Source organism: Zalophus californianus, chromosome 10 (genome assembly GCF_009762305.2).
Source record: "Zalophus californianus isolate mZalCal1 chromosome 10, mZalCal1.pri.v2, whole genome shotgun sequence".
Classification (NCBI taxonomy): Eukaryota; Metazoa; Chordata; class Mammalia; order Carnivora; family Otariidae; genus Zalophus; species Zalophus californianus.
This window is the reverse complement of record NC_045604.1, coordinates 46,867,735-46,885,342: the sequence shown is the minus strand read 5'-3', so window position 1 is coordinate 46,885,342 and position 17,608 is coordinate 46,867,735. Positions and strand designations below refer to the sequence as shown.

The 17,608-nt window shown below is 38.7% G+C and overlaps 2 protein-coding genes across 12 annotated transcripts in view; one reads left to right on the top strand and one right to left on the bottom strand.

Annotated features, from left to right (window-relative positions):
* The window catches only part of TPR (translocated promoter region, nuclear basket protein), a 68,372-nt gene extending 68,090 nt beyond the window's left edge, over positions 1-282 (top strand). For all 5 annotated transcript variants that reach the window (XM_035722386.1, XM_035722385.1, XM_035722383.1 and 2 more), the window contains one exon: positions 132-282. In XM_035722386.1, the coding sequence (XP_035578279.1) occupies positions 132-187 (56 nt within the window). In that variant the 3' untranslated portion in view covers positions 188-282. The remainder of the gene's footprint in view (positions 1-131) is intronic.
* On the bottom strand, positions 279-16,001 carry PRG4 (proteoglycan 4). 7 transcript variants are annotated; one of them, XM_027612469.2, is made up of 13 exons: positions 15,893-16,001; positions 15,204-15,302; positions 12,603-12,725; positions 11,274-11,393; positions 8,690-8,839; positions 8,013-8,132; positions 4,687-6,561; positions 3,956-4,033; positions 2,942-3,078; positions 2,510-2,666; positions 1,853-2,050; positions 1,247-1,372; positions 279-477 (listed from the first exon to the last, which is right to left on the bottom strand). In XM_027612469.2, exons 2-13 carry the CDS (start codon positions 15,274-15,276, stop codon positions 380-382), a joined length of 3,255 nt encoding a protein of 1,084 aa, XP_027468270.2. In that variant the 5' UTR covers positions 15,277-15,302; positions 15,893-16,001; the 3' UTR covers positions 279-379. The 7 variants fall into 7 exon arrangements, with proteins under 7 accessions (XP_027468270.2, XP_027468269.2, XP_027468271.2 ...); XM_027612468.2 differs by lacking the exon at positions 15,893-16,001 and adding an exon at positions 15,615-15,755; XM_027612470.2 differs by lacking the exons at positions 12,603-12,725; positions 15,893-16,001 and adding an exon at positions 15,615-15,756.
* Positions 16,002-17,608: the final 1,607 nt, after the last annotated feature.

Here is a 17,608-nt window from a genome sequence, read left to right as displayed (position 1 = left end):
GTTTTATATCTATATACCTAGATATTTGATATTGAAAGCAATTTTATAGTGACCTAGGGTAAGTGAATACTCCACTTTTGAGCTAACTTCTTAAAAGATGCATTCAGTTTGGTTATTTTTTTCTCTTATAGGTGTGAGCCATGCAATGGGAGGGAGAGGAGGAATAAATAGAGGCAATATTAATTAAATGTCCTGTAAACTGTAATAATTGTGAATAAGATTCTCAAGCCTGTTTTAGTGTAATGATTGTCGAGATTAAAAACATTTTTGTATTTAAATTGGTATGCTTCTCTCAACATTCTTTATTAATAAAATTTATTTCAGTGTCAAAATTTTTCATTCTTCATTTAATTAGTTGACTCTTCCTTTGCCCGTGGGTCTAAGGACAGTTGTACCAGACATTGGATAAGCTCCGCCCAGAACGAGTAGTAATGACTCTTGCTGTTCTGCTGGGTTCATCGACATTATAGTATTGATCTAAATAGAAGAGAAATCATTTTTTAATTAAAAAGAAAACAAAATACCTCAACTTAAAAATAGTTTGTGTTGACTATTATACTCAAAGATAGTGTTTATCATTTTAATATCAGAAATGTTTGTATTAATTTGAACTTTATGACAAAAACAGTTGCCTCGAGAGATTGACCTTTCACCAGCTTTCTGTAAAATTAGGTTTGACTCTCCTTTTTCAGAGTAAGAGTTTGAGGAAAAACTAAGTTTAAAAAATAATAATTCACTTCAGTTTTACCCTTTAAAAATCTTTTTGACATCATTTTTATAGGTAGAATAATTTAGATTTCTGTATTTTTCAAAGTGTCCCAGGTAACATAATTTAATTTTTATTAATTAAAAATAATTAATTTCTCAAGAACCTCTTTGTGGCCTTTGGGACTTGTGTAATGATGCAAATCAGTAATATTTTGTGTCACCCAAGACCTCCGTTAAATGCCACAGGTAATGTAGAATATTGTTCTTAGTAGCAGTTTTACTCAAGTAATTGGATAATTTATCATAAGTCTTTAACCTCATGAAGGATAGTGCAGAATAGAATTGTAGCCTATTCAGTTTAATTGAAAGTAAAGTGAAAATCTAAACTTTCTCTTCTTCAGAGCAATTAGAATTAAGTATTAGAGTTTAACTTCACACCTTTAGTCACCACTGAACACTGGTTTTTGCTTTGATTATATTCATATTTTAGAGATTAGAGCACATCCGTAAGAAGCTAAGAAGTTGCTTAATAACTTACTCCTAGAAAAGGCGTAGTAATCATAGCCTTCCGGTTTTCTGATGTTGGGCAGTGCGATAGCTGAAGTCACCACACTTGGAAATCCTCTCCACTGTAAACTCATTTTAACTTCATTATGGAGGAAACCTGTAGATTTAAAGATACCAGCCTGAAAGCAAAGTACTGTAGGGAAGAGCAGCCGCTAGAGTCTGACGGACCTGGGTTTGAATCCCAGTTTGGTCACTGAGTAGCTCTGTTATGGTGGGTGAGCTATTAACTTAGGTGCCTCAGTTTTTGCCCCCCTCTGACATGGTGCAAATACCTACCTGTTAGGACTCTGCTGAGGTTTATAGATTTGTGTGTAATGTTCTTGGTAAGAGGTACTTGATAAATGGTATTTATTCCAAATAACAAACCTGAATAAATTGCATTCTTTACTCACAAAAAAAAAAACTATATAGATAGATAGATCTGGTCATTCACTGAGGCAAATTGATGTTTTGAATCAAAGAGCTTTAAGTTATTGGGGCTATTTAGTCACTATATTCAATAAGCTTCATTCTGTAAGATAAACTGTATTACATCTACTTCATGTGTAAGAATTTTTAACACAGTAAGAAATATTACCTTTGTCTTGGTAAGAGACTCTGATGGGTGAATAGTGAATTCTGATGGTGTGTGTTTGAGAAGGTCCTATGGCATGTTCAAAGCGACGTCTCCTAACCTGTGTTGTTTCTCTGTACACTGAATAATTGATAGCAGGCCTTCTTCCAGGGCACTTTTTGATGGGTTCCTGTTTATAAATATACTGCTGAATGCCGCCACCTATTATGTATTAGAAAATCACATGTGATAAGAAAATTAAGCGTAAACCCCCAGAAAGGTGGAAAAGAGCTTTTACAAGGTAGAGGAAAAGATCAGTGTTTCTCATATATGTCCAGACATTAATAATGGCTATTAGTCAAGGGTATTATAAAATAATGGCCAAGTGCTGAAATACATGTTGAATGAATAAAACCAACAAATTGCCTAGTTATATATTTAACTTTGTTTGAAATTAAATGACCTCTATATTAATGACCTGAAAATTCAGGTGAAATTGTAATTTGCATGCTGAGAGCTCTAAATACTTTTTACTGTCCTCAGTTTTTTCATTAAAAATAATTTCACTCCAGCCATTAAACATCTTTGACAGTAAACCCAGTAATAAATGAAAATATTAAATAAAATTAGGCAGATCAGTTCTTAGAAGTTTTGTAATTTATCAATTATTGTAACACATACCTCTCTTGAAAAAATACACAGATTCAGGTCTGTTCTTGTATTTGGCTATTGAGAGAGCTGCCACTATTTTTCCATTTAGTCCTCCAAATCCTTTTACAATTTGTTTGGGGTACCCTGGATCTTTTATATCATTGGTGAAACGCCAGTACTGGGAATCCTGATGATTTAACAGAGGAAATGGTGTTAACAGCTTCGGAATAAAAAAGTTTGGGATTCATTCCTAGATGTATATATAGGGAGAAGGTTTTAACTTTGTTAAGTGAATAAATTGGCCTTTAATGTTACCAAATTGTTAGCTTTTTATTAAATTTTGATGATAGAATAGTTTAATAAAATATGGAGACCCTTCTGAAGTGGAGGGTAAGCTGATTTATGCTCTTAGGATCAAGAATAGCTAGTTGCTGATTTCTCTCAGAAAGATATTTTTCTTACCTTAAAGAAGAAAGTTTTTCCTTCACAGTTGCATCTAGTAAAAACAGTATCAATGGGGGAGGGAATACCCCAAACTTCAGTAATTTTACGAGGTGGAGATGGTGGATTGAATGGACTCAGCATCCAGAAATAATGACCTAAAATTGAAAGTGATAGATCAGCCTCCAAACTGAATGAATACTATAACTTACTCCAAAAGAAACCAAAATGAAAAATATGTTAACACACATTACATGACAAGTTTAGTCAACACTGTGAGGATTAGTACAGAAGTTAGTATTTGAATATTTCTGAGAGTAGGTATTTCTCAGGTCTGAAGTTCAGCATAGCCTTTGAAATATTTTAGTTTTCCAGTTTCTCTAGAAAGATCCTTCTGGCTCTGTGACTTACAGCAGGGCACTTATCTCCGTTTCTTTATCTTTTAAAATTAAGGACTTATAATTCAGTGACTGCTAATATCTCTTTAGCCTCTACCATGGTAGTGTATGATTTGTTTCCTTTCAGATTTAATCTAAATATAAGAGGACTGGACCAGCAGATGGTACAGCAGAGAAGTAACATGAAGTAACTGCTGTTCTCCTGTTAGGTTACCACGGGATGTAACACTGTTGAATGCATTGCAATCAAGATGTTATTTTCACGTAAAATAGAGCAGGGAATACAAATACAAATCTGGGTGTCATATCATTTGATAGGAAATTAAAATTTGAACTACCTTTTAATTACTAATGGAAAGAAAAAATTTAGTATCAGTTCAAGCTCTCTCTTTTTTTTTTAAATTTTATTTTATTATGTTAGTCACCACATAAGCTCTCTGTTTTATTTGTTACTCTAATGTGTTTAATTCTGTTAATCCTGTATTTTGGTAATTACTTTCAGGTTCCCATAATATTGTGTGAAGAAAGTTCAGTCAGGCTCCCCTTCGGAAAGCTCAACCCAAACTTCCACTCTCCTTTGGTTCTCATAAATGCCAAGAATAAAATTATGGGCAGAAGAAATATGTGCATAGCTCACCTCGAAATGCAACCAGTGTTCCATTGCGCAAAGTAGTCAGTCCATCTACTGGCTTACCGTTGCATAAATTAGTCTCATCTAAAACAAAAAATTAAGCCGATACAAAAGAAAATGAGAAAAGTGTTCATGTTTTCAAATCCTCCCACAGGGCTGTTTCCTCTGTTCACCTTTTCCTAAGCTCTTGAAGGGGCTAGTGGGATGTATGCATATTTCAGAAATGAAAAAGAAGAGCTATATTTCCTAATTGTTTTACTTAAAGGTGATATTTTTCAAAAGGTAATCTATAAAATTTGGAATGGGCCAGGTTACCTGATCTTCATGTAAATTAGATAATTATTGGATGTTTGATCCCAACACAAAAGTCCATTTTTCAGTTCTGATTGCCCTTTGAAATTGGTTTGGAAAAGAGAATAATATTGCAGATTTTTGCTTTGCATTGTACTCTTGTAAGGATACACTCCCAACTAAATTTTTTTGACATTCTGTACACCATCTCTGCATATAGACACAAATGCACTAAATTCCTTATTATTCGATTTTCCGAAGACCAAATAATCTTACTGTGATTACTCGTCTGCTTCCCTACGGAGAAGCTGTAAAACCCCACAAGTTAACAAGTTCAGGGTTCTAGATAATATATCAATAGTGTGATACTAACTCAGGACATTCTGGCTCAGATAAATTTAAGTTAACATTACCAATTTTAAAACTGGAAGTAACATGCTTATTACCTGAAAGCATGGGATTGATGGCGAGGTCTTGATTGGATCCTCTCACCAATATATCAGGGGGCCTGGGGATCATGTGAGGTTTTTCTCCAGCAATATCTGCATCTTTATTTGGATTTACTTCAACTTTTTCTGAGTTAAGTCTTTGGCTGGGGCTGGTGGTAGTTTGGGGCATGGCTTCCGCCGAAGAGGTAGGGTGTAATTTTGGCATTGTCGATGTAGTCATCTTTGGGGGAGTTGCTGTAGTCTTTGGTTTTCTCACTTTAGGTATTGTGTTTGGCTTTTTGGTAGAAGTGGGCCTTTTTGGTGCTTTGGTTGGCTTTCGGGGTTTAGAAGTTGACACTTTAGGATTCGTGGTTGTATCTTTTGGCACAGCTGTGGTTTCTTTGGGTTTATTCACAGCCTTTGGCGTGGGTTCTGCAGGAAACTCAGGAATTGATTCAGCAGGGTTCTTGGGAGTAGTGGGAGGCTCCATGGTGGTAGTTGTAGTAGAGGCCTCTGAGATGGTTGGAGCAGGTGTCTCAAGAGAAGCTGGAGCAGGCTCCTTGGGGACCTTCGGGGTGGGGTCTTTGGGAGCAGTGAGTGCAGGTTCCTTGGGGGCAGTGGGTGCAGGCTCCTTGGGGGCTGTGGGTACAGGCTCCTTGGGGGTGGTGGGAGCAGGCTTCTTAGGGGTGGTGGGTGCGGGCTCTTTGGGAGTGGTGGGTTCAAGCTCCTTGGGGGTGGTGGGTGCAGGCTCTTTGGGAGTGGTGGGTTCAGGCTCCTTGGGAGTGGTGGGTGTAGGCTCCTTGGGAGTGGTGGGTGTAGGCTCCTTGGGGGTTGTGGGGGCAGGCTTTTTGGTGGTAGTGGGTATAGGCTCCCTAGGAGTGGTAGGAGCAGGCTTCCTAGGGGTGGTGGGTGCAGGCTCTTTGGGAGTGGTGGGTTCAAGCTCCTTGGGGGTGGTGGGAGCAGGCTTCTTAGGGGTGGTGGGTGCAGGCTCTTTGGGAGTGGTGGGTTCAAGCTCCTTGGGGGTGGTGGGTTTAGGCTCTTTGGGAGTGGTGGGTTCAGGCTCCTTGGGAGTGGTGGGTGTAGGCTCCTTGGGGGTGGTGGGTACAGACTCCTTGGGGGTGGTAGGTGTAGGCTCCTTGGGGACTGTGGGTGCAGGTTCTTTGGTCATAGTGGGTGCAGGCTCCTTGGGGACTGTGGGTGCAGGCTCCTTGGGGATGGTGGGTGTAGGCTCCTTGGGGGTGGTGGGTGTAGGCTCCTTTGGGGTGGTGGGTGTAGGCTCCTTTGGGGTGGTGGGTGTAGGATCCTTTGGGGTGGTGGGTGCAGGCTCCTTGGGAGTGGTAGGTGCAGGCTTCTTGGGGGTGGTGGGTACAGGCTCCTTGGGAGTGGTGGGTGTAGGCTTCTTGGGCGTAGTAGGAACAGGCTTGAGGGTGGTGGGAGTGGTCTCCTTGGTGGTGGTGGAAGCAGGGGATTTGGTTGTAGTTTCAGCTTCGGGTATAGATTTAACAGGAGCTTTGGATGTGGGTAAAAAATCTTTAGGAGGTTTTTTCTCTGCATTTCTTGTCTCTTTAGTTGAAGTAGTCTTCTCTTTTGTTCCACTTGAAGTCTCTTTGTTTGTTAAAGAAGTCTCTTTAGTTTCAACTGTTGCCTCCTTATTAGGTGTTGAAGGTGTCTCTTTGGATATATCAGAATTAGGTGGAAGACTGGGTTTAGGATTTATTGGTTTGCCGGTTGTAATCTTGGGAGATGTGGTAACTTTATTGCGTTGGGTAGTAGGAATGTCAGGAGTTGGGGTCAGCTTGATGTCACCATTGTCCAGTCCACTTCCAGCTTCATCTACAACTGGTGGTTCTGGAGTAGGTTTCTTTTTGGGTGTTCTTTCCTTGTTATCTGTTACTAGAAAAAAATACACACCTCTTTTATTTTTGAGTAGTTTTCAATAGTGACCTAAAGATCCCATCCTTATCAACTAGCTATGTATCCCAAGCAAATTGCTAACCTGTGATATGTCTATTAACTTGTTCTAAAATGGTAAATACTGAACTTATCTGATTGGCCTATTTCAGGGAATTAATGAGAAGGGGTGAAAAGCACAAGTTAAAGTCTATACAATTAATGTATAGAAACAAGTGGCAGCTTTGAAATGACCAACATGATCAACAACACTAATTCATCTCTATGTGAATGCTCTTTGGCCCTCACTCTCTCCCTTCCTCTTATTTCACATTGCTCAGTGACCCGTCATCCCCTCTGGAAACCTAGTTCCAACATCTTGTAGATTCACTGCACCAGTTGCCTCAGAGACCTCTACAACTACAACCCCAGAAATCTGTCCAGTCACCCCAATGGTCCCTACTGAGCTCTGTTTCCATACACATGGCTGTTAGCTGCTCTCTTTCCTCGGCGCACCTAAACTCAGCAGCCCCGGCGATACAGAGATTAGGATGCCATGGCAGCAAAAGACCCTGTTCAACAGGATTTCTCATAGCAGCTACCCCATAGGTGAATTTCAGAGCCCAAAGAGCATATCAAGAGCTCATCACTGAGATGAGTTCCATTTAGTAAACATGTACTGCACTTCTATGGTGTGTAAGACTCTTTGGATGAATCAAAGACTATGTATTTGGCTATTCAGCCAGAGAAAAGCCTTCAGGGGAAATAACAACCACCCCGGAAATAGAGTTCTTCAAAACTCCAGTATCCAAAATTCAGTATTTCCTGGAGAAAGAGAATATATTTTAGAATTTCAGGAAATAAAAGCAGAACAAAGGGAATCTCTTTTCAGAAAGTAAAAGCATGATCTGTAGTGCATTCTCTACTACAAAAAAAAAAAAAAAATCAGCCAGATATGACATAGAATTTATTAGAAAAATAGTAAAAAGGAGCTGTAAAGTGTGGGTAATAATACCACCTTTCCCAGAGATGTGTATGAGACTTTAATGGATTAACATTTTAAAGCACTTAAAGCAGCACATAAGTGTTTGCAAAATAAAATAAGTAAAAATTAAAAGAAAAATAACACAAGGAACCTAAAGGAGAAGAAAGAAAAATGTATCAGGTGGACAGGAATTAAACTTGAAAACCATAAATGAGCATCTCGTGTTGTCCTGTGGTTCCAGAGCTGCTGCTCTAGCATCTTCTTATCCTTTGCTTTAAAGAATGGTTTCTTAGCTGCTTTGCACTAGTTTCCTATGGGAAGCTAGTATCTTCCACAATAATTTTTACAAATCTATACACGCCCCAAGTACTGAAATGTCCTCAAATCATTCTACCAACACGCATTGCTTTCAGACAATTATTATTAATATGGCATTGATACAGTCTTTGATCTTTATCAATGCTCAAACCTTTGGGTTTCTTCTTTAATTCTTTATTAGCAGCTGAATTTTTGGAAGACTTGATTTTCCGAATAGTTGAAGAGGAAGAGGAAGAGGAAGAAGACTCTTGATTTTCAGAAACAGAATGTTCTATAAATCAAATAAAAAGGTTGATCACATCAACTGTAATTTAAAGCAAAAAACCACCAGTCCAAATGCAACAAGAAATAATGTTTACTGAGGTACAAATGTCTGTGTTTTGCTTTTATTTTATCAGTAATATGATCAACTGTTCTTTTAATTTGTCAGTTAAAAGTAAGGTAGCTAAGCTTCTCACAGGTACTAGCAATATATTACTTTCTCTCAACTTTCCCCTCTCTCACAGAATCTAATTATTCTGCAGAAAATCACCTGAGATTTTTTTTTTCCAATGAGATGTGTTTCTTCTGATTATTTTAACCTACACCCATGCTGGGTTCAGTTATAAGAAAAACAAATAGCTGATGGTTTATAATTTGGCTAAAGAAAAATAAACAGCTGAGGGTTTATAATTTGGCTTAAACTTTGACTTTAAACACATTTTAAAAAGTGTAATGAGCCTTTCAAGACTCACATGATTCCCCTACTCTATGAAGAGTCTTACAAAAGTAGTCCACCTACAGCTTAGTCCCTCTCAAAACCTTTTATTACATCTGTCATCTTCCTACCTTCTGTTATTTCCTCTGATTCTATCACTTTCTTAGTCATCTTCTTGTTTGGTGCTTTGGGTGAACGTTTGGTTGTTGATTTGATGGTTTGAGATGCTCCTGGAGGTGGAGGTGCAGTCTTTGAAGATGGTGGTGATGTGGGATTATGCACTGAGGCCAAGCAAGACAGGTGGATTAACATCTTGTTGACATTCATCAGCAACTCTTAACTGTGAAAGGCATGGATGCATCTGGCTTCAAGAATCGATGCTGGTGAAAACCAGCGTAGGCATGCTCTTAGCCTAACACTAGTTACTCCAATTCTAAAGATGCATTGCTATAAAATATTGGTTCTGAGATTGTTATAAGTTATGACAAGGGGCAAAGGCTCAGGGGTCAGAAAATCTGAATTCCAGTCCTTGACCTGCAAGGTGCTATCCTTGTGACCTTGAGCAAATGAGCTAACCCTGTCTTGAACTTTGTTTTCTTGTCTGCAAATTGAGATGTTTATTCTAGATGATTTCTGAAGGTATTTCCTGGCCTAAACCATACTTGCCTCTATCAGCTCCGTCCCTTATGCCAATCTTCTGTGATGATAGAAATAATTACTGCATGTGAGCGAAAGGTATTTGTGCTCTCAGGAAGAGAAATATAATAATTACATTTGTCCTGTTTTTATATTCATTTAAATCAAATGATGCCAATTCACCTTTTTTTTAAATTACAAAATTTCTGCATGAATATTTACTCTTATAAAAAGTTCACACCTTCACGTTATGCTTTTCTGAAAATGTGTGGCCCTTCCCCAGGTTAAACAACTGTTAATGGTTTGGTGTGTATCTTTGAAACCTTTTCTGTCCTACCCTTTCTATGTCTAGAAGGGAAGGCATGGGACATGTTTTGATCATTAGGAACCAGAAGAAAAGGAGAGGGACTTCTGAAAGATAAGAAAGCAGAGAACAGTGGGGAGGCTTTGAGTAGAGAGAGTTGTGATAAATCCTGCTGCTCTCACCGCACACCCCCTAGGAACTCTGGCCAGCACAGTCTCCATGAGCTGACAACCACACTCCTTCCTCTGTATCTCCCACCAAATAGCTCAATTTGAGAAACAGTTCTGCCATACTAGCTAGTGATCTTGAGCCAAACAACCTCCTGGACTGTTTTCTCACCCACATTTCTTCAGTTCTCGAAATGTTATAATTTTGAGATACATAGATGCTTACAACAGTATCTATACGTCAATCCCGAAACAACCTAAGAGGTGACTGGTAAGATAGTTTGGTGGTTATTTTTTAAAAATGAAGTAGTGAAGCTCTGGGTGGTTCCATTCTTTTCAGTGGAAACCCCAACTGTCCTTGTGAATTCTGTAAATGAAGCATGACCTTCATCAATTTTTTTCATTTAGCATAAGCCTCAGGTAATCTGACCTACCACCTAGTAGCATAAAGCATTGTCTTTATTAACATGTTCTTGCAATGCTTCATCACTCTCTAACTATCCTCCCTCCCCACCCATCCTCTGCCCAAAATAAAGTCTTAATTTTTGTCTCACAGCCAAAACAATTATCAGGGCACTGAATAAATATGTATCCTTCATCCTGACATCCTTCTGAGAGCTGCAGGAACTCGGCAGAGTTTTTGATTATATGGGTGTTGTCTCCATCATTTCTGGAATGCTGTCCAATGAAAACATTGAACAGTTAAGAAATAGCCCTCAACTATGCTGATTAACAGTTTTTTACCCTATTTCTCCACTGTTCCAAAGAAGCAGGGGACGTACAGCCTTGTTTAAATGAAATGATAAGATTATGCAAGCAATGCTTATTTTCACCTTTACCTCCACAAATATTGTTGTTTTAAAAGTAGAATTTAAGAGGAAACATTTGGTAAAAGAAAGGAATTCGTTATTTTTTAATTTTTTTTTTTTTTGAAAATCTGAAGAGTTTTATTGTACTCTCAGAGTACTACTTCAGGACCTATAACCAGAGAAGAGGATTTTAAAATGGGACAATATCCCTTTTTATCGATTCTATCACACACAGGGATTTAGATAGAGATGACCATGGACTGCAGAGATGGGAAGAGACATACAACAGACGGTTAACAACTTCTTGGTAGGTTTGCCTATAAATGTAATGTCTTTAAGTCCTAAGTTGACTAGTTTAGAGAAGCTGAAAGTGTCATTCTCTCCTTCAATATACAATCAAAAACACTGAAGCCAAAAACACAGCTAGCCCAAAGGACCACCGACTTTGTGGGGTCAGCACCATTAGGATGAGACAAGAAATCCCTGAGTGAGCTGGTTACTGTTGACTTCACCTGAAATTGAACCACACCTGAGGAAAAAGCACATACACTTAGCCCCTATCCTCTCTGTTCCTCAACCAGCAATCACTGATACTCCTGGAGCCTGGCGGAGCCCGTCAGTCCTGTTGGAAGAGGCTTTCCTTCTTTAATTCATTCTTGGTGAAGCAAAATTAATACAAAGTGGCTTGTGTTAGTAAAATCAAGTCCCTAGATGCATATTAGACATTATCAGCGAAGCTGAGGTAGGTGCGCAGGTCTGGCCGCACTTGAGAGGTGCTGATTGGCATCGTGATGCTTACCTTTTCCACAAAAATTCTCATAATCAGGACAGCACTTGCCATACTTCTTACAATCTGAGTCACAGTCACACGCCCTCCCTCTTGCAAAGGACTCGAAGCAGCGGCCTTTACAGGAAAGCTCTACCCAGAGCAAAACAAAACATTACAGATTATTGATTATGCAGTCACACCCATGTACTGATAGCCATTTCCCACCTGATACTGACTGGAGTTCCAAAAGTTCATTTCTGAGTCTTTCATTTGGGATTTGGAAAATAGGTGGTTTTCCAAGTGGAGAAGTCAAGAAAGAAATATGATGACTCAGAGAAGGTTTTCTTGCCCTTTGAGGCTCCAAGAGACACCCCAGTGCTGAGTCGTTTCACATATGTACAGTGGAAAGGTGGGAACCCTTCATATGAAATCCTCCATCCTCTTCACCTTGCACCCACTGCTTTGTAATTGATGTTTATTAAATGAACGTTCAGACCTCACAACAATATTCCAAAGAGCTGGCTTAATATAGATGGGTCCCTGTTTAGGCTCAAAAATCACTTATAACGCAGAGACTTTTATTATGACGAACTGAGCAAGGTGTAGAGTTGGAAGATTTCAGCCTAATCCCATAGCCTGGATTATGCCTGCTCATGTCAAAACCAGCCTCGGCTAGAGGCACAGTAACTTACCAAGGCCTATTTGAAATGATCACCTTGTACGACACATAACTGTACAGCAATATATTTATCAACTTCACCTACAAATTCTAAAGTGAGCATAACTCTGAACCACTTTGAATTATAATTTTCAAAAGTTGGAGATTGAAATGTCCCTGTGTTAAGAAAATGATCCAAAAGTGTTCAAGGGAAATACCACTCATAATTTGAAATTCAGACCCTTTGGGTTTTAACTGAAATTCCTCATGAAACACTAATGCTTCATATTTAAATTGCCTTTTTTTGGGTACTTTAGAAACATATCCAAAAGTCCAACAGTCGATAAGATTATTTTATATCCATGGATTCTTTTGATGAAACTATTGAAGGACCCCAACACTAAGCAATTACATCTCTGATTTACTTAATGACTCCCGAGTCACAGTATTCTCTACATTTTACTTGGGACTAGTCACCCACCTTGTGCACCTGACAGATCTCCAGGCTCCCCTCCCCACCCTCCTCCCCCCACCCCGCCAGGCCCGAGTTCTGACACCATCCTTAGGTACAGCACACTGCAACACGTATGCGAGGAAGGGAAGGCACTTGAGCAAAGAGAAAAGCAAGAGTGGAAACAGGTGCAAGGGGACCCACAGAACAGTGTCGCGGGACAGGGGAGACACTAGCTGTCAGGACTTACCTATGGTGCAGGCTTTCTTGAAATCAGGGCAGCACTCCATGTAGTGTTGACAGTTATAATCACAGTTGCAGGTGGCATCTCTAGAATACCCTTCCCCACATCTCCCTGCACAGCTTGGTAAATCTAAAATTATACAATACTGTCGTAAACAGGGCCAAACCGCTTCACGGAAAGGAAGAGATCTAATGAGAAGGATAAAGCCACTTGGCGAGGGAGAATTTTATCAATCGGAAAAGGTCGGGAATGATGGGTAGCAATGGGTCCTGCTGAACTTAGCCTGATGGCGTATGTGACCTTGATCGTGCCACTTTATTCTTCACTAGACTGAGAAGACAAATACACTTTTGAAAATCAGGCAAAGTTAAGGGCTTTGCAAAAAGCCGGTAACATTCCTGGGGGAAGGGTAGTAGCTAGGGCTCTCCTGAGGCTGCTGCTAATGAGGACCAGCTGACATTTCTTCAGCGTCTCTGTGCTGGGCACTGAGTCATACGTTATCTCTAATGTTTATGAAAATGTTGCCAGGAGAGTATCAGTAGCCCCTTTTGAGAGAGGAGGAAGCTGAAACACAGAGACTTTAGGGACACCCAGTGAATAGTTCCAGGATATATGTATTACAGGTCAATTAGTACCTATTAATTATTCATACTGACCTCTTTCACCCTCAGAAGTGTCCTGATTTGCATAATACATTATATGGTCACTCTGAAATCTCTGATTCTAAAGCCCACACTTTTCCCACCCAATCACACTGCGTCTCATCTCTCATGTTGAGTTTAAAGCAAGCTGGTTATGCCAGCAAAAACTTCCCTCGGCTTCCTCTTCTTTTTATTCATGAGGATAACCGCGTTCTTTAAATGTTGAGGAAGTCAGATGCTTGCAACCACAGTTACGGTGAACCCAATAGGTAACTGTTCAAATAGCATCTGGGCATGAATATAAAGGTCAGAGTTATTCTGGGTAAAACAAAACAAAAATACAAACAAAAGTGGGATGATCCTCAAATGTATTTTGAAGAATCACTTGGAAAACACCTTCCTCAGAGAATAACCACAAAAATGTAACAATGGAATACGTCTCTGGAATAGAAACTGTCAGGTGCAGTGTCCTAAAGCCAAACAGGGAAGTTGAAACACATTGGAAAAATCTCAAAATAATGAGTCCGGGAAAGTGAAAGTCTTCATGTGCAAAGAAAAGAGTAAATATTAGGACAACCTTCACAACCTTTGCGTACATATGTGCACAATACACACAAAAATGCATATATAGTGTATGTATATAAATACATATATTATATATAAAGGAAAAAGAATGAGAAGAAGTTGAGAAGGCAAGACAAGCAGACAACACAACATTAAAGGCTATTCTTTTCTAGTTAGCAGATTTCTGAAATAGGAAATCAGTTATCTTTATAGGAAGAGCAATTATTTTCATAGATTAAATGACTGTCCTCCTCTTATTGCTGTTAATTTTAACAACTAATTTTAAATTCATTCATTTAAAGGAAAGTAAAACCTTTTTAGAGAACAACTGATCTTATTACAGAGGAAAGGTAGCTTAGGAAATGCTCTCAGTGTTGTGAGCCTTATAATACTCTCACCAGAGAGCAGAGGAGTCTAGAGATGGTGTGGTGGCCATCATTCCTTATTAAATATTCACATTTGCTTTCACGTGTTTTTCCATCTTATCTAAGTGATTCTGAAACTATGTCCATGGCAGGCAGTTATCTCTCATGCTAGGCTGGTGAGAATTTTAACTATTTTCCTGGAAGTGTCTATTTTATAAATATAATTTCACCATAACAATCATGCACTTAGATTTTTCTTCTCTCCAGTTTTGCTTGTCAAAGAAACAAAAAAGGAAACGAAAATCCAACACTTGGTATTATTGTCACTCATCAACCTTGACCGCATGCTAGAGACCTCGGATAAGGTGATTGCATTGAATGTATCTTAACATTCTCTAAAATGAATAACAAGAACCGTTCATTCAGGACTGCCTGTTTTTGGAAAACTGGAATAGTTCATTATCATAATATATGACATGTGTGCAAATGTAAGTCATATCTGGATGACTAGTCCTTGTAAGAAAGACAGAAATTTCAAGGTTAACACAAGGCCGTTTGAAATTTTGTAAATGTTCATTGTAATATGATACCTAATTCTCCATGATGGCAAAATAAGTCCTCAATAATGTATGTGATGTAAAAGACTAGTTAAACTTATTGTAAACATGGAAGCAAAAATTACATGTTATTTCAACATTGTTCTTTTCAGTTTGTCTGATGATGCTCCATCACACTAGCATAGTTTTATCCCGTGTCTGTATTTTGTTGAACTTTTGAAGAACCATAAAAATAAGGAGAACAAAAATTATTCTATAGAAAAACTCATAACTTGAAAGATTTCATAAGACATGAGAAAAATGTGAGAATTCCAAAATGCTTATAAATATGCCATATCTGCTTCACGTAACTTTAAAATTACACATTAAACTCAAACAAATATATGTCTTTAGAAATCTCTTTCTTTTGTTGTAGTAATAGTCAACACAGAATGATTAGCAACAGCTGTTAAATAAAAGTCTTTTGGACGGTTAAGATACCTTGAGAAGAAACTTGCTGAATCAAGAAAACAGAAAGTAGCAGTAAGTATGTGGGAAGTATTTCCCACTCCATGGCTGTTTCCAGGTACTGAGCCCTCACTGCAAAGAAAAGAAAAGTATCAAAAAACTGCTCTTTAGTCTCACTAGTTTATGACTGTGTCACTTACCATGTTTCAGTAACTTTTAAAAGGCGATTTAATGATAAAACCACCCCACTCTTGAAACAAGACTTTTAAAGATAATCAGCCTTAATTCTATCATAAATATTTCACCATTAGATTTAATCTTATGCAGAAGAAATCATCAAGTCACCATCTCAATCATGTTACTGTTCATTTTAATACTTTTGAATTCCCCCCAAAAGGAAAACAACCTTATCTCAACACTATTTAAATTATAGCATATACTTACAGGGTAAGGTTTAAATTCCAGCTTGGGGAAAAAAAAAAAAAATAACCAACTTCAGTAAAATGTAGTTTAACAAACACAGAAGTGACCATTCCCACTTTCCCTTAACTCTCCGTATAAATTTGTGAGCTTCCAACAGGTGTATTGCATAGCTGTGGTCCTTCTCAAAACTTTCCTGCTACTATCCTTATAAATCTTTTTCAAACTCCTTGACTAAAGCATATCCCTATTGAATTGAAAACACATTTAATTCCACGAAGCAAGTTAACTTTGACACTTACCCGTAAAAGCAATAATGAGTTTTTCCAGTGTCCTGGAAGCCTTATATATCAGTGCAAATATATTGGGATGAACCAATTAGTCCAAAGGTTAGACAGAATCAACAGTGACAACCTATGAAATCAAACTTTCCTCATTTGTTGGAAGAGGGCCCAGACAGCTAGTCTTAGGCAACATCTGGAAAACACTTCCATTAAGAAAAATGACTACTACAAAATAAATTTAGGATTATTAGCCAAAACACACTTCTAATTTCTGAGTGAAGTGAACAAATTGTTCTGAGATGGTAAATAGTTCTGACAAGTCTTGACAAGCATATCAAAGCAGCAGTGTCCAAAGAGTCAAATGTTGGTATCACTTCCTGCTTTTATTTCCCCCCACCAGCTAAATCTAGCAAAAAGTGATTTTGAAACTTATCTACTGTCAGTTTGTGGCGTAAATTTTCTTAACTTACACAATTAAATCAAATGTCCATTTCTTGAGTGCATTTTCACTGAGCACAGAAAAAATGCTCTACATTGGCACAGGGTGGACGGTCTACACTGTGTATTTTCTAGCTTCCTTTACCCGGTAAAACCTTGCTTTGAAAGTGTAGATTTCTCCCTTAGTCCCTTTATTTAAGCACAGCAGTGTTTGGGAATGGTCTTTTAAATTACTAATTCAGCTTCGTTACCCCAGAAAATGTGAACTGTCATCTTGCAGAGCTACGTCAGCTCTGCTCAAGGTTTTACCTCAGTTTGATATGAAATGTTCCTGTTAAAATCCTATCTCCCGGGGCCCTGACCATGGATTTGGCTCAGGTTATGATCTCAGTGTCATGGTATAGGGCCCCTAATCAGGCTCTGCGCTCAGTATGGAGTCTACTTGAGATTCTCTCTCTTTGCCCTCTGCCTCTCATGCATGTGCTCTCTCTCTAGAATAAATAAATGAATCTTTAAAGAAAAAAAAAAATCCTATCTACCTGCGTAAGGCCTAGCTTGTGTCCTGCTACCTCCCTGAAACCTTCCCAGATCAACCCCAGCCACATCCAGAATCACAGTCAACAAAGGAACTGCCTTTTACGGCAATTATCTGTTTATCTGTCTCCTGCCCACTCCCCCAGGCCACAGACTGTGGTTTCCCCAAGGACAACCAACACCTGTTCCTTCCTTCTGTTGCCAACATGTAGTCCAGTGGTTTACCGAGGTTGTGCGTTTACTGCGTGCTCGTCCAACCAGATGGTCATATTCCATGGTGTAGTAGGTATTTGGTAGGTACTGCGTTTAAGTAGCACAAAATACCTTTAAGTTATATATAATCCTCCACATTTTACAAATAAAATGAAAACCCACAAATAAAAAAATCTCTGACCCATTGAGGATACATAAGGAGTAGGGGCCAGAGCCAAGATTTGAACCCGTGTCTTTTCATTTCAAGTTCTCCCATGTTTCTACAAACTGAGGGTTGCTTGAGGGGAGGTGGGTGGGAGGATGGGGTAACTGGGTGATGGGCAGTAAGGAGGGCACTGGGTGTTGTATGCAACTGATGAATCACTGAATTCTATCTCTGAAACTAATAGTATATGTTAATTAAATCTAATTTAAATAAATAAATAAATAAATAAAGTCACCTCATGTCTCTGCTATATCCAGCCCCTTCTGGTCAAAGCCATTACTTAGTCCTTAATCATAGTACTAACTTTTACTCCTTTATGTGTATATGTGGGTTTATGAGATTGT

Coding starts and splice junctions, on each gene's coding strand:
- PRG4 (XM_027612469.2), bottom strand. CDS start 15,276: ATGGAGTGGGAAATACTTCCCACATACTTACTGCTACTTTCTGTTTTC. Junction 8,840..11,273: donor TGAGAATTTTTGTGGAAAAG/GTAAGCATCACG, acceptor GCTTGGCCTCAG/TGCATAATCCCACATCACCA. Junction 1,373..1,852: donor AGTCTCTTACCAAGACAAAG/GTAATATTTCTT, acceptor TTAAATCTACAG/GTTTCCTCCATAATGAAGTT.